The sequence below is a fragment of the Neolamprologus brichardi genome, chromosome 13 (genome assembly GCF_056152115.1).
Source record: "Neolamprologus brichardi isolate AB-2024 chromosome 13, ASM5615211v1, whole genome shotgun sequence".
Taxonomy (NCBI): Eukaryota; Metazoa; Chordata; class Actinopteri; order Cichliformes; family Cichlidae; genus Neolamprologus; species Neolamprologus brichardi.
In genome coordinates, this window is record NC_142116.1 from 10,124,924 (window position 1) to 10,138,128 (window position 13,205).

At 38.0% G+C, this 13,205-nt stretch overlaps 1 protein-coding gene across 1 annotated transcript; it reads right to left on the reverse strand.

The window, feature by feature from the left end:
* Window positions 1-257: 257 nt before the first annotated feature.
* Window positions 258-10,681, reverse strand: si:ch73-52p7.1 (uncharacterized). Its single transcript, XM_006783653.3, has 2 exons — window positions 10,608-10,681; window positions 258-3,938 (listed from the first exon to the last, which is right to left on the reverse strand). Exons 1-2 carry the CDS (start codon window positions 10,679-10,681, stop codon window positions 3,107-3,109), a joined length of 906 nt encoding a protein of 301 aa, XP_006783716.2. The 3' UTR covers window positions 258-3,106.
* Between the last annotated feature and the right edge of the window lie 2,524 nt (window positions 10,682-13,205).

The following is a 13,205-nucleotide window of genomic DNA, read 5'->3' on the forward strand; positions in this document are numbered from 1 at the left end:
GTACAAGATTCAAACTTGTAATTTGAACTAAATAATTTCATGTTTCTATGGTGAACATAATTGAATCATGTAGCATCTGCATGAAATTCAGCAACTTAATTTGTTCTTGTTGAGATGACCACACAGCAAGCTCTATTTCTAGAGCTTGCTGTTTGGTAAATTACACTGGCCTCAAAGTACATCGACTGTCCCAAGGTGTAGATTTTGGTCCCAGTGACATTATTTCCAGACACATCTACAAGGGTGATACAATCTAGTAAGAGTGGTTCGTTACCTGGACTCACGACATTCACAAGATCACATTAGATGTCAAACTGCAGGAAAAACGTTGGAGTTTTAAGAGGCAGACAACTACACCCGCACCACATGTATGCTATCGCTGTTGTGGTTTAACCTGTCAAGGACAAAAACGTGCAGAAAGTTCTGCATCAAGCCTTGTAATCATAGCTTTCCTAGTTTTGCTAAGCCTGGATTGACAGCTTGGTGGCGTGATGGTTAGTACTGTTGCCTCACAGCAAGAAGGGCCTGGGTTCAAATCCACAAGCTGGCTGGTTTGTGTGTAATTAGAGTTGGGTTAAATGGTGATTCTAAATTACCCATGAATGTAAGTGCAAATGGTTGTTTGTCTCTATGAAATCATCAACCCCCTTATCTGTTCATTAAGCAAGACTAGCAGTAATTGCCTTGATTAACAAAGTAGTTGTTCCAACAATGAGATTTCGCTGTGTTTTCCAAAAGTTTTTAAGTTTTTGAAATTTTTAAACAAATTTCACTCTACATACTTAAATCAGTCACTTCAAGTCAATGCAAGTATACTACGTTGATCCAACGTAATCTGATTACATTAAACCACCAAATGCCAAATGTGTTGGTTTGACATTGTCAAAAATGGGTTATTGTACTTGGTTAAATCACGTGGAAAAAGGTGCCATGATTAAATTGTGTTCATCCAACAACAGATTTTTTTGAGTGTATCTAACAAGAACACAGTCACATGCCAGCGAATGCATCAGGAGCAACATAAGGTTCAATATTCGTCTCATTAGTAGATGGCCTGTTCTGTAATCCACAGCCACCCCAAACAATTTAGTTTATATATTTCTGCACTCGTAGCCAAAAAAGCTTTCATTTTTATATTCAGATTTTGTGCAATCTAATGGAAAAGTTTCAAAGAGTTATTTTGAAATAAGTCAAATTTATCCATAAAATAAGGTATTTACATTGTGGCCCATTCTTTTTCATAAATTCATCCTCAAAGACCAACTTCTTCCACTACACCAGGAGCTTTTTGGTGAGCTGAGAATCCATCTTCACTATATCATAGAAATTATACTGAACTCATGAAATCATAAAAACATAGAAAAATTAGGATGTAACTGGAACAACAACAACAACAACAAAAAGTTGTTTTTAATACTTTCACAAAAAGCTCTGCTGATCGCACAAAAAAATAATAAAAAGTCAGCTCGAGAAAGCAGAACTGGGAGGGATTCATAAAAACATGTTTTGCTTACAAATGAACTTCTTTAGTTTTTTTTTTCTAGCAATGGCAGACACGTGAGACTGTGTGTAAGTGAAGTGATTATAAGTCAACATTACACCAAATCATTTTGAAACAGCTGAATGTTTAGTTGCAATTAGGGACCCTCCATCTTTTCACAACATTCACTGTGGTTGACATTATGACATGCAGAAAAAAAACTGCTGCAGTATATGAAACGGTGTTGCAGCCTCACATTAGATTAAGGAAGTGGACCACAGCTTTCATTGTATTCTCCATTTTCTATCACGTACAGTGCTGTGAAAAAGGATTCAGCCCCCTTCCCATTTTTATTTATTTTTGCAAATTTGTCACACGTATTTCAGATCATCAATCGAAAATTAATATTAGTCAAAGGAACCAGGATAAATACAGCATGCAGTTTTTAATGTATTAATGAGAAAAAGGTTTTCCAAACTTACCTGGCATTATGTGAAAAAGTCATTTTCTAAGCCTAATAATTAGTTGTGCCACTGGTTACTGCAGCAAGCACCACATTCAAGCATTAGTGATAACTGACAATGAGTCTTTCACATCTCTGTGGAGGAATTTTGGCCCACAGTATTTTTTTTTTTTACTTTAGCCACTCTGGAGGCTTTACGAGCACAAATCGCCTGTTTAGAGGTTTGCTTGGAAGCTGTATTACTTCAGCTGCACAAGTGTGCTTGAACTTCAGGGCACGAACTGATGGCTGGACAGTTGTCCTTCAGGATTTTGTGTTAGAGATCAAAATTCATGGTTCAATCAATTACAGCAAGTCATCTATGTCCTGATCCTGAAGCAGCAAAAAAGCCCCAGACCATCACACTAACACCACCATGTTTGACCATTGATTTGATCAGTGTAAAGAATATTTTCCCATGAGTCATGCGGATTATCAAGATGGTTTTTGGCAAATGTGAGACAAGCTTTTGTTTCCTCTCTGGTCAGCGGTGGTTTTTCTCCTTGGAACTCTCCCATGGATGCCATTTCTTTCTCTTTCTTACTGTTGAACCATGAACTCTGATTTTAACTGATTGAAGTGAAGCCAACACTTAGATTATGTTATGTGCTCTTTTATGACCTCCTGTATGAGTCATAGCAGTTTTTCCTCAATAAATAAAAATTGCCATTTTAAAACTGTATTTTGTATTTACTTGTTTGATGATCTGAACCATGTAAGTGTGCTGAATATGTGAAAAGAGGAAAGAAATCGGGAAGGGGCAAATATTTTTTTCACAGCACTGCATAGGAGTGCAAAAGAGTAAATATTGGTCGGCTGGATAACACAGGAAGGAAACAGATTGTCCTTTCTAACCGCTGCCTTCAGCATAAACATAGAAACAGCAAAACTCTTTGATTTGCCTATTTTAACACACTATTAAACAACTGTGCAAACTTTTGGACCGCCTGATGAGATTAAAGTTATTGAACCAAAACCTCAAAACTTTTTCCCAGAACAAGAATGCAAAAAACAAATGTAAACTCTTTCAAATGCATTCAGTTTCCAAGAAACGTGGACATTTTCACCACTAATTCAAACGACTGAAATCCTGCTTTTAAAAAGAGATTAAACTATTTTTTTTATCAGTATACAAAAGTGACATATATGACAGATGTCTCTGGCAATTTCGGCAGGTGGAGTTCAGGGAAAGGCAGCGCACCACTGCTGTCTATGTGCGTCTTTACTGTGTATGCTTTAACCACTGCTCCCCCCTCCAGCACTGATTTGTGGATGATTCCCAGTCTGGCTTGTTCATAATACTCTGCTCCAAGCTCCCTGCCCAGGAAGATGTCTTGGACCTGTGCTGGAGACAGACTTAAATAATCTCTCCTTATGTCTGTGATCAAGTCCAGATTTGTGTCTATTTCTGTGTTGTACCTATTTGTGTCTAAATCAGCATTGTTTTCTCTGTCTGGGTCTCCAGTCTTGGCTCTGTTCAAATCTGGATAGGGATAAAATGGCTTCTGTGGCAGGTTGACCACCGTCAGCCTCTCCAGGTGGTGCACGGCAAAATATCCCTCCGGATTTAAAGGAGGCATCCCACTGGATCCGCAATAGATCAGTGTGAGGTGCCTCACCTCTGAGTTGTTGAGCAGACGTGCTGCATTTGACGGTGACGTGAACCAAACGGTTAAACGTCTCATCTGGAAAACAGGAGACAAGTGCGACTGTAGGCGGTGCAGTGTGGAGAGCTGGATGTCCTTGCATACGCAATCTGTAAGCGATGAGATGCTGCAGGGTTGTGGGTCCTGGCTGCAGGAGTAGTACAAAAAGCTGTTGTGGGTTACATAAGCCAGGTGCAAGTCAGATCGCTGCAGAGCCACCGAAACACACAGCAGCACACAGAGGAAAGGGGCAGGGGGGCTGCAGGCAGCCATCACTGCTGAAGAAGAGTCTCGAGCATCTTCATCATTCCTGCATTTAAACACAACATCACATTATTATCAGCAAATCGCACCTATTGTTGCAGTCTTAGTGAATTATGACCATGATTATCAAGGTGAACAATGAATGAACAATTAGAAAGAAAGGTTACGATTCTCTGAACAGACAGTCGGTCTGTTCAGTTTTTTTAAATTAGTTTTTTATTGTTTTTTACAGTTCAATTCAATTCACTTTATGTAAATAGCTCTCTTCACAGGATAAAAACCACAAAAGGAAATCAAACATACAGCACAAATCTAATTAAAAGCCAATCTAAATAAATGAGTCTTAAGCTGCTTTTTAAAAGAATAAATACAATCAAGGCAACGTAATGATGGAGGGAGAGCATTCCACAACCTGGGGGCCACTGCTCTAAAAGATCTATCACCTCCGGTCTTAAAACGTGTTCGTGGGACTACCAGCAGCCTTTGATTAGATGATCTCAGGCTGCGAGAGGGAGCGTGGGGTTCTAACAGATCAGAAATGTAGGCAGGGGCATCACAATTCAAAGCTTTAAAAGTCCGTACCAAGATTTTAAAATGAATTCTAAAATGCACTGGAAGCCAGTGTAATGAACGTAACACTGGCGTAATGTGCTTTCTTTTTCATGTCTTAGTTATTATATTTCTATGCACCATAATATAGAAGTTTAAGTAAATGCTCAGTTTCCAGAGTGGATGATAACATTATGGGAATGATCATATAATAAAATAGTACAGCACTTAAGAAGAAACTTCCATTTCAGTGGTAAAAGCTTTAGGGCTGACTGTAAGGCAGACAGGAGTGGGACCAAAATGCAGACTTGAGAAATTGAGAAATAAGCTAAAAGCAGCTTTGTTGCTAAACTCATGGGAACAAAACAACAAACAAAAAACTGAGAAGGCAGGAACGAGGAACTTACAAATTAGGCACTATGCATGGGACACAACATGAGGGAGATTGCAACAAAGAACACAAGTTTAAATAGACAAGCAGAGGCGAGATGCCTGAAGAAAAAACACACAGATGAACTACTTCTAGCTAATGAGACAAAGGGAAGCAAAACTGTACCGAGCACACACAAAACAATCAAAACTCAACCAGAAGGAACAGAAACACAGACAGGAAGGAAACCAAACACAGAGACAAGACAGACTTCACACAGGCAGGACTGGGCACAAAATGAAACATCACCTAATGAGGAATAAAGGACAACAACAGAACCCAAGCGCGTTTCATCTTGAGATTAGACGGATGGCCGGACATTCTCCTTCAGGATGTTTTAGTAGACGGCAGATTTCATGGTTCTGTTTACAACAACAAGTTTTCCAAGTCTTGAGGCAGCAAAACAGCCCCAAGTCATCACACTGCCACCACCATATTTTACTGCTGGTATGATATTCCTTTTCTGAAATGCTTTGTTACTTTTAACAAAATGGGATGCACACCATCAAAAAGTTTGTGGATCCAAAAAACCTTTGCTTTGTCAGTCCGTAGAATATTTCACTCTTCACACAGGGCCATCTAATATCCCCCTAATTTAAAAAAAACACTTTAAAACTGCTTTTTATTTTACCTGTGTTATCTTTGTCTAATATTTAAATTTGTTTGATGATCTGAAACATTTAAATGTGACAAACATACAAGAAAAATTCAGGAAGGGGGCAAACACTTTTTCACACCACTGTAACTCACAACCCTTGGGTCACAACCTAGGGACCATGCCAGAAAACAAACAGATAAAGTTGTATTGACTGTGTGAGCTTGAAACAGAGAGACATCAGTGTGAACATGTTTTATTAATGACTTTCAATTTTCTTATTTTTTCTCTTTTTTGTTTGCAGTTTTAGTTCGTTTTTATAGTTTGATTTATTCAGTCACTGAAAATAACAAATAGTGAACTGAGTTTGCTATTACTAGAGTAATAGATCCTGAACAAGAATTTAAAATAAATAAATAAATAAATAAAGTAAAAACAGTACACACACACAGGAGAGGTTTGAATTCAAAACTAGTACTGGTACATTGCACAAAGTGGATAGAACAATGAAGGAGGAGGAGGACTACCTCTAAATTCTTCAACATCACCTCAAATCAGCAGCTAGACGGACACGAAACACATCAAAATTAAATAAAGCAGGCTAACATTAAGCTTCTAGGATTTCCTTCTCAGCCTTGAGCTCAACCCAATTGAAAATTAGTGGACTATACTTTAAAGCTAGGCACATGCCAAGAAACCAACCAATTTAACTTAACTCCATCGCAATCTGCTGATTATGTAGAGTGAGTAGAGGGAAAGACCCAAGATGCAAATACTGTACACAGGTAGGATTTAACAAAAACGAGTCATTTAATTAGGCTGTTGAAAATATCCATAAAATATCCATAAAGCAAAAACTAAAATCCAAAAGCTACACTGAGCATGGAAACAGGCAATCGTGAAAGTGAACACAGCTGTGGAAAACAAGATACACCTGAACTAATCACAGAGGACAAGAAAAGGAAAGAAAAGTGAAATCTAATATAGTTGTGACTTAAACATTATCTATATTTTTTAAAAAGCTCTTTCAGTTCATGTCCGCTTTCATAAATGACTAAATAAAATGGACTGAGGTCACTCTGTACGTGTAATGCATTAAATATTTACTTACCAACACATGAAGAGAGGGGATATGGACGATATCTACAGATGGTTTGAATTAGGACCCACACACACTCATACACATGTGTGATGGGTGTGCTCTTTTTGAACCCCAGTTAAGAATATATTGCTTGGCACAGAAAACCCACATTGAATTTCACATGGACAAACACACTTACTTAGAAAATTACAGCTGTGCTTTGAGATTCCAGAGAAAACACTGTTTTGAAATCGTGGTTTCTATGACCGTCTGGGTAGATTTTCTGGTTTTGGCAATAAAATCAGTGCAGAAACATGACTTTCAGCCTCATTTTGAAGTCCGGATGAAGCTGACCGCTACATTCTTCCTTTGGGTTACATTAAACAAAAGACAATTATCTAAATCTAACTTCAAATAGCCTTATAGTGTTGTTGTTGTTGTTGTACTTACACTTATTCACCAATGGATGAGATTTACGTAACATCTCAGGGTTCATTACCGTTTTGTATTTTTCTTTCTTTGTAACAAAATATTTTTGGAGACTGTAGAATTGGATACATAAGAAAACTGGGTGACTTTACACACATACACTCAAAATGTGATAAAATGTGATTACAGCTGTGCAATGTGCACTTGGATTACATGCATTACTGTAGGTATCTGCAGACAGCCAACTGGGAAAGTTGCTGTTACCAACTGAAATACAGCCTCCACCTAATAAATACAACTTTGAATGTCTGTTTCTTGTCTTTCTGGTAAGCTAACCTTGAAAGCTGCTCCCTGTGTTTTTATATTTACCAGACAGAAATTAGGCTTCTTTTCTCTGCAAGAAAGCAAACATTTCCACCAAGTGCAATGGTTATCATAAGACCTAAGAAATTGCATTAAATGTCTTAAAGGAACATAAAGCGAGAAAGAAATCCTGTTTAATTTTGCATTTACAGAAGAAACTTGTTGGCTCTGTGCTTGCAAATTCTAGAAGTGGAGCGTAATGATTACCAGCTTTTAATAATTATTTATTTTGACATTCAGACAGACATTGGCCTTAAGGGTGAGTGTTTTCCTTTTGTTCAGACTAATTCTGCTTCAGGGTTGAAGCAAAGTGGTGCCGACAGGTGGCCACGGCCAACATGGACTAAAGTCTGCCCATCCTACACAGGGTAAAGTGTGTCAAGATATAGAGCGAGATTCTGGGCTGCTCCAGATGAAATATGACCAACAATGAAAGAATTAGACATGAGGTTCAAAGTTGGCCTTTCTAACAGTGTTGTTTCCAAAGATTACCTGTGAAAAAGTGTTAGAAATTTAAAATGACCATCTCACAATATAACCAACCACTAAGAATGGAGAGGGGGGTAATCAACTTGATATGAAAAGTCCAAAGCAAACTCAAAAGGGAATGGTTGGAAGTAACATGTCAGGAAAATAAATGCTTGGGATTGAAATAAAAAGGTTTCCCCCAGCAGCTGTTATGACTGAGTCAAAGGGGATATAGCACGACAACAAACAGAGGAGGGATAAGATCCATGCTTGACAGAGCATGTTACAGTCTGCATCCATCAAAACCAACAACATATAAAGAACAACTATTAACACATATAAAAAAATCAAATGAACACAAAATCACCGACACCCATCCTATTCCCAAGGAAAACTAACAAAAACAACTGGTCCTTTTGGACCATTTCCTGTTCCAAAAGGAGAAGGAAAAACAAATTCTTGTTCTGCTCACGTTTGTTAAAGCTGTGTCACAGCTGTGGCTGAGTGGCTTATAAGGCTGCAAAAATCTCAGTATATCATAAATCTATGAGACCCAAATGCAGAAACGCTTAGGGAGGCAAAGGTGAACAGAAGACAAGTTGTTTATTGCCCGATGTAGAAAGTCCAGCAAAACACAAAGTCCAAAGGAGTCAGTGTAAAAAAAAACAAAAAACAGAACAACTGAAAACCTAAAACTAGAGAAATAAACACAAAATACAAAATGAAATAAACAGGCGGGAAACCACACAGGAAACAGAAATAGATGATTTGACAGATGGGTAACAGAAGACTCATGGAGTAAATCACAGGCGAGGAGGTGAAGGAAGCAAAACTAAAAGCAAAACACAAGGAGCACTGACTCTCAAAATAACACAGGAAGTGTTATAACTATAAGGGGAAGACACACAGACATGAATGAACTGCATACAAAGAACTAGACATAACACAGTGAAACACTAAGAGAAGAAGTGATCTGTAAAACAACTGAGAAAAAGGAGCAAAACTAAATACACTAGAGAATATAAATATAAAGATTAAACAAACCACGGATCACAAGGAATAAAATAAGCAGTCGAATGACCCAGTACCATAACACAGACACCGTTACATTAGGATTTATAGCTAGTAACTGCCATTTTTCTATAGGAGCTTTTCATAATTTAAATTGTAAATATCTGATGAGTTGTAGCAACATTTAAGAAAAGTTATAATCCTAGCAGTTCTTTAAAAAATCATTTGAGACAAAGTTACATAAAAAATTGTTTCTGAGTCCACATGTTGTACTTCTCCACAGTAGTCACGTCTGAATGTGATGAATGATGAAAAGTTGGTCACTAAAACGTGGACGATGTCACGATCCTGGGTCTTTTGACCCAGTGTTTTGAGTTCATATATACATTGATGTTTATGGTTTATGTTTGAGTTTAAGTTTCTTAGGTTCTCTACGTTCATTCCTTTATGCCTAGGTTGCCGTTACTATTCGTGGTTTATTAGATTCCCCTTGTGTCTTCAGCCCCTGTGTTTAAGACTGTGACAGACAATCTGGCTGACAGCAGTTTGCTGAGCTCATTTACTGATAATACATTTAATCAGACGTGCTTGGCATATCTTACTGAGGAATAGTCGGAGCTACCGAATAAATCATCAGAAGACACTACACAGGAGTTTACAAATTGAGCATCATTTGCATTTAGTTAGACTTGGTATAGAAAAGTTTAAAGTTCTTGCCAAGTATGGCTTGTTTGGAATCATTGCCAGGAGAAAGCTTCTTTTCTCTTTTGCAAAGTTGCATCTCATTAAATTGGAGGACTTAGGAAACAATGTCTTTTGACAAGATAGTGATGTTTGGTCATAATGCACAGCACTATGTTCGGTGAAAAACAAACAGAGCACATCAGCGCTATCACCATCAACTCTTTTGTATAGCAAAGTATTCCGGGGTCAAAGGTGAATCCATCTGTAGCAAAGCTAAAGCTTGGCTGAAACTGGGTGATGCAACAGGTCAGTGATCCCAAGCACAGCAGAATGGCTGAAAAAGAAAAGGATCACGGTGTTGCCATGTCACAGTTAAAGCCCAACCCTCATTCTGATTAAATTTCTGTATCGGGGCCTACTAACAATGCTAGAAGAAAGAACAATGTGAGAGACTGATGAAAATATACAGCGGAGGGGGGGGAAGCTATTAAATTAATGGGGTGTACTTGGTATTTCCCAAGACACAGAGATTTGTGTAAACCTTTGTTTTCACGTGACTATATTTGGGATGGAACACTGTCTTCCTTTCTCTTCCCCTGTATTTGAAAAACATGAATCGCTGTCCAGCAAGAGTCTGTTAATGCAGTGATTCACTGATAAAATTCAAACATCAGGTTGTATTCTTTGGGTCGGAGTTTAATTTAATTTCTGTCCTGTTTAACAACCTAAGTTTAATCTCTGTGAAATCCGTGTTTGTTCAGCAGTCTCAGAAGAAAGACTTTCAGGGGTTCGCTGTAAAGTGTGAAGAGACACAAAACAGTGAATTTAAGACACTCTCGATTGACAATCCAGCATCATGAGCATATCTGTTTCACCCAAAGAGATTTGTGAGAATATTTCTGTTGCATAACGCACACTACCAGGAATGCATAAGCTATGTAATGTAATATGAGAATGCACATAGGACTCGGCTTTCTGATCCTTACATAGCGTTAACAACAGGACCTAAAAGTACACATTTGACAGCTGTTAGTGTACACTAAATCCTCTTCAGTGTTAGTAAGCATAGAGAAAGTTTTTCATGGTTTTCTGCTGTGTAACTTACCCCAAAATGCTGCTGAGGACCAGATATGCGAATGCGTCAGAGTGAGGCTGGAATTGGGAGGGAAAGTCAAACATCCAGCTGACGTCAAGATGTGGGAAGTATCCCACTTAGGAAGCTGTAACTCACATCTGGAAGAGACTGAGTTCAGCCTTAAGTGCAATACAATAGAGTTCTGTCTGCTCTGAATATAAGTGACCCATGAAGAATCCTATTGTTTACTTTTTTATATATACTTTTTTTGTCATTACTGTATTAAAGTTTCTGGAATTAAAACATATTTCGGTCATAAGCTATATAACGTGACGGCTCCATAAATGGCTTTTTAATTTTTTTTGTCTGCCAGTAAATATAACACATAATGGCTGTGAGGAGGGTCTTCTTTGGCTTGACACATGGGAAAAACGGGTGATTTCCCGTTAAGGACATGGAAGGGATCCAAAGTTTGCTGCTTTCAAGTGCTATCGGAAATCCCAGAATTCGACTTGATCTCGATGGAACAACCTAAAATTTAATGTCTTGCAGTTCAAGAGAGAAAAGCTACACTCAAGTTATTTTCAGTGAATTTCTTCATTCTTTGAGTTATTCTATACTTCTGATTTTCTTCATTTTTGAAAAATGTTTTTAGAAGAAAAATGCTTTTTTTTTTTGTCTGCCACTAAGAATTGCATCTTGACTGATGATGGTGATGATCTGGGTGTAAACAGACAGCATTTGTAGGGGGAAAAGCATACTGATTTGCTAGCTTTTTCTCTACTTAATTTAAGTTTGCAGCATCTTTACATTGTGCTTTTTCAAATTTGATGAGGGAGGCAAATACGACTTAAATAGCTATTGGCAACCACCACATCGAGCTGGAAAGGATGTGCATGAGGTCAGGACAAATAGAGATGGAAATGTGCTTACAAGTGAAGAGAGTCAGCTAAAAAAGTAAAAGGATTACTTAGAGGAGCTTTGAATGATGAAAACAATGCCAAGAGAGGAAGCCACTGTATGAGGAAGTCAGAAGTGGCAGAGAAGTATGTGGGGGTGGTGTTGGACATGTATGTGGACATAAGGTGTGTGGTAGAAGTGACATATGGGTTTAATGTGGGGTTGATAAAAGCCTGCTATGGTGTATGGTTTGGAGATGGTGGCACTGAACTTCAATAAACTCTCTGTTTATGAGATATTTTCACTGGAAGAAACTGATTTGTTGTGAGAACTGTTAACAGTTCACCGGTAATTAATGGATGTGCTTTTCTTGCAATTTCTGGTTGCACACAATATGAGCAAGGGGTTACATCAAGCATGGAGACACATAATGATGCCATTTTTTTCTACTAAAGCTTACAGGGAGCTAGCAAGACTTCCAGCATGTTTTATTTGTGCTCCTTGACAGCACAGGCAGGCTCACTGAGTTTACAGTGCAGTGCGACATTATCTCTAATGATATTTACGTAGCTCAGTCAGAAGTCTTTCTTTCTCTCTGCTTCTCTCTTATCCAAAGGCAGTTTATGTATTTACATAATTAACTCAATTTTTGAGCTTGTTGTGGGTTTTTTGATGACATATATACTTGTATACACTATATACACTTTTAAATGGCACTCGAAAGTTTGAGCACATGTCCCCTATTTTAGCTTCACTTCACTGGCTGCCCGTTTCTTTTAGGATTCATTTTAAAATTATTTTATTTGCTTTTAAAGCTCTCCGTGGCCTAGCCCCATCGTATCCCTCTGAGCTGCTACAGCCTTATACACCCACCGGCTCTCTCAGGTCAGCTGATCAGCTGCTCCTGAATGTACCCAGGACTGGGGCGTAAACTTAGAGGAGATTGTGCTTTTGCTGTAGCAGCTCCAAAACTGTGGAACAAGCTTCCTTTAGAGATTAGACAGGCCACTTCCTTACCTGTTTTTAAGTCACTCTTGAAAACCCACCTCTTTACTCTGGCCTTTTTAGTTGATTCTATGCTGTTTTATCTTGTTTTCTTTTTTAATATAGGGCTGTTTTAATTTTTATGTATTATGTGTTTTATTTATTTATTTTGCTGTTTTCTGTTATTCTATTGTTTTTAACTTATTTTCTGTACAGCACTTTGGTCCTGTGCTGGGTATTTTAAAGTGCTCTATAAATAAAATTGGATTGGATATATATACCTACACTCGACAAATGTACTACATAGTCATATATACTCGTATACACTATATACCAACAATGTGTTTATATAATGGAATCACCATGTTAAGCATTTAACCTACATATTCAAACTATAAGAGCCATATATTTGAGTCAAGTATGATCCACATTTAAATGATAAGTCTGCACCACTAGTTGTATGAGCACCTGTTGATCCACATCGCTTGTTTTGAGATTTAATAATTAGGATTAATATGTAACTTTTGATCATGTTATGGCCTACTGTGACAAGTCAAGACATAGGGTTAGTCGAAATTGGCCCATCTAAAGATGCACCTTTCTGCATATGTGTGTACCCACAAGGAGCAGTAGTGTTATTAAAAACAATCATATCTGTAAGGTCAGGTCCAAACAATATCCAGAGGACAAGTGATGGTGGGAGAGGAAAAGACTATACACCGCGACGACAAGAAAGCAGACAAT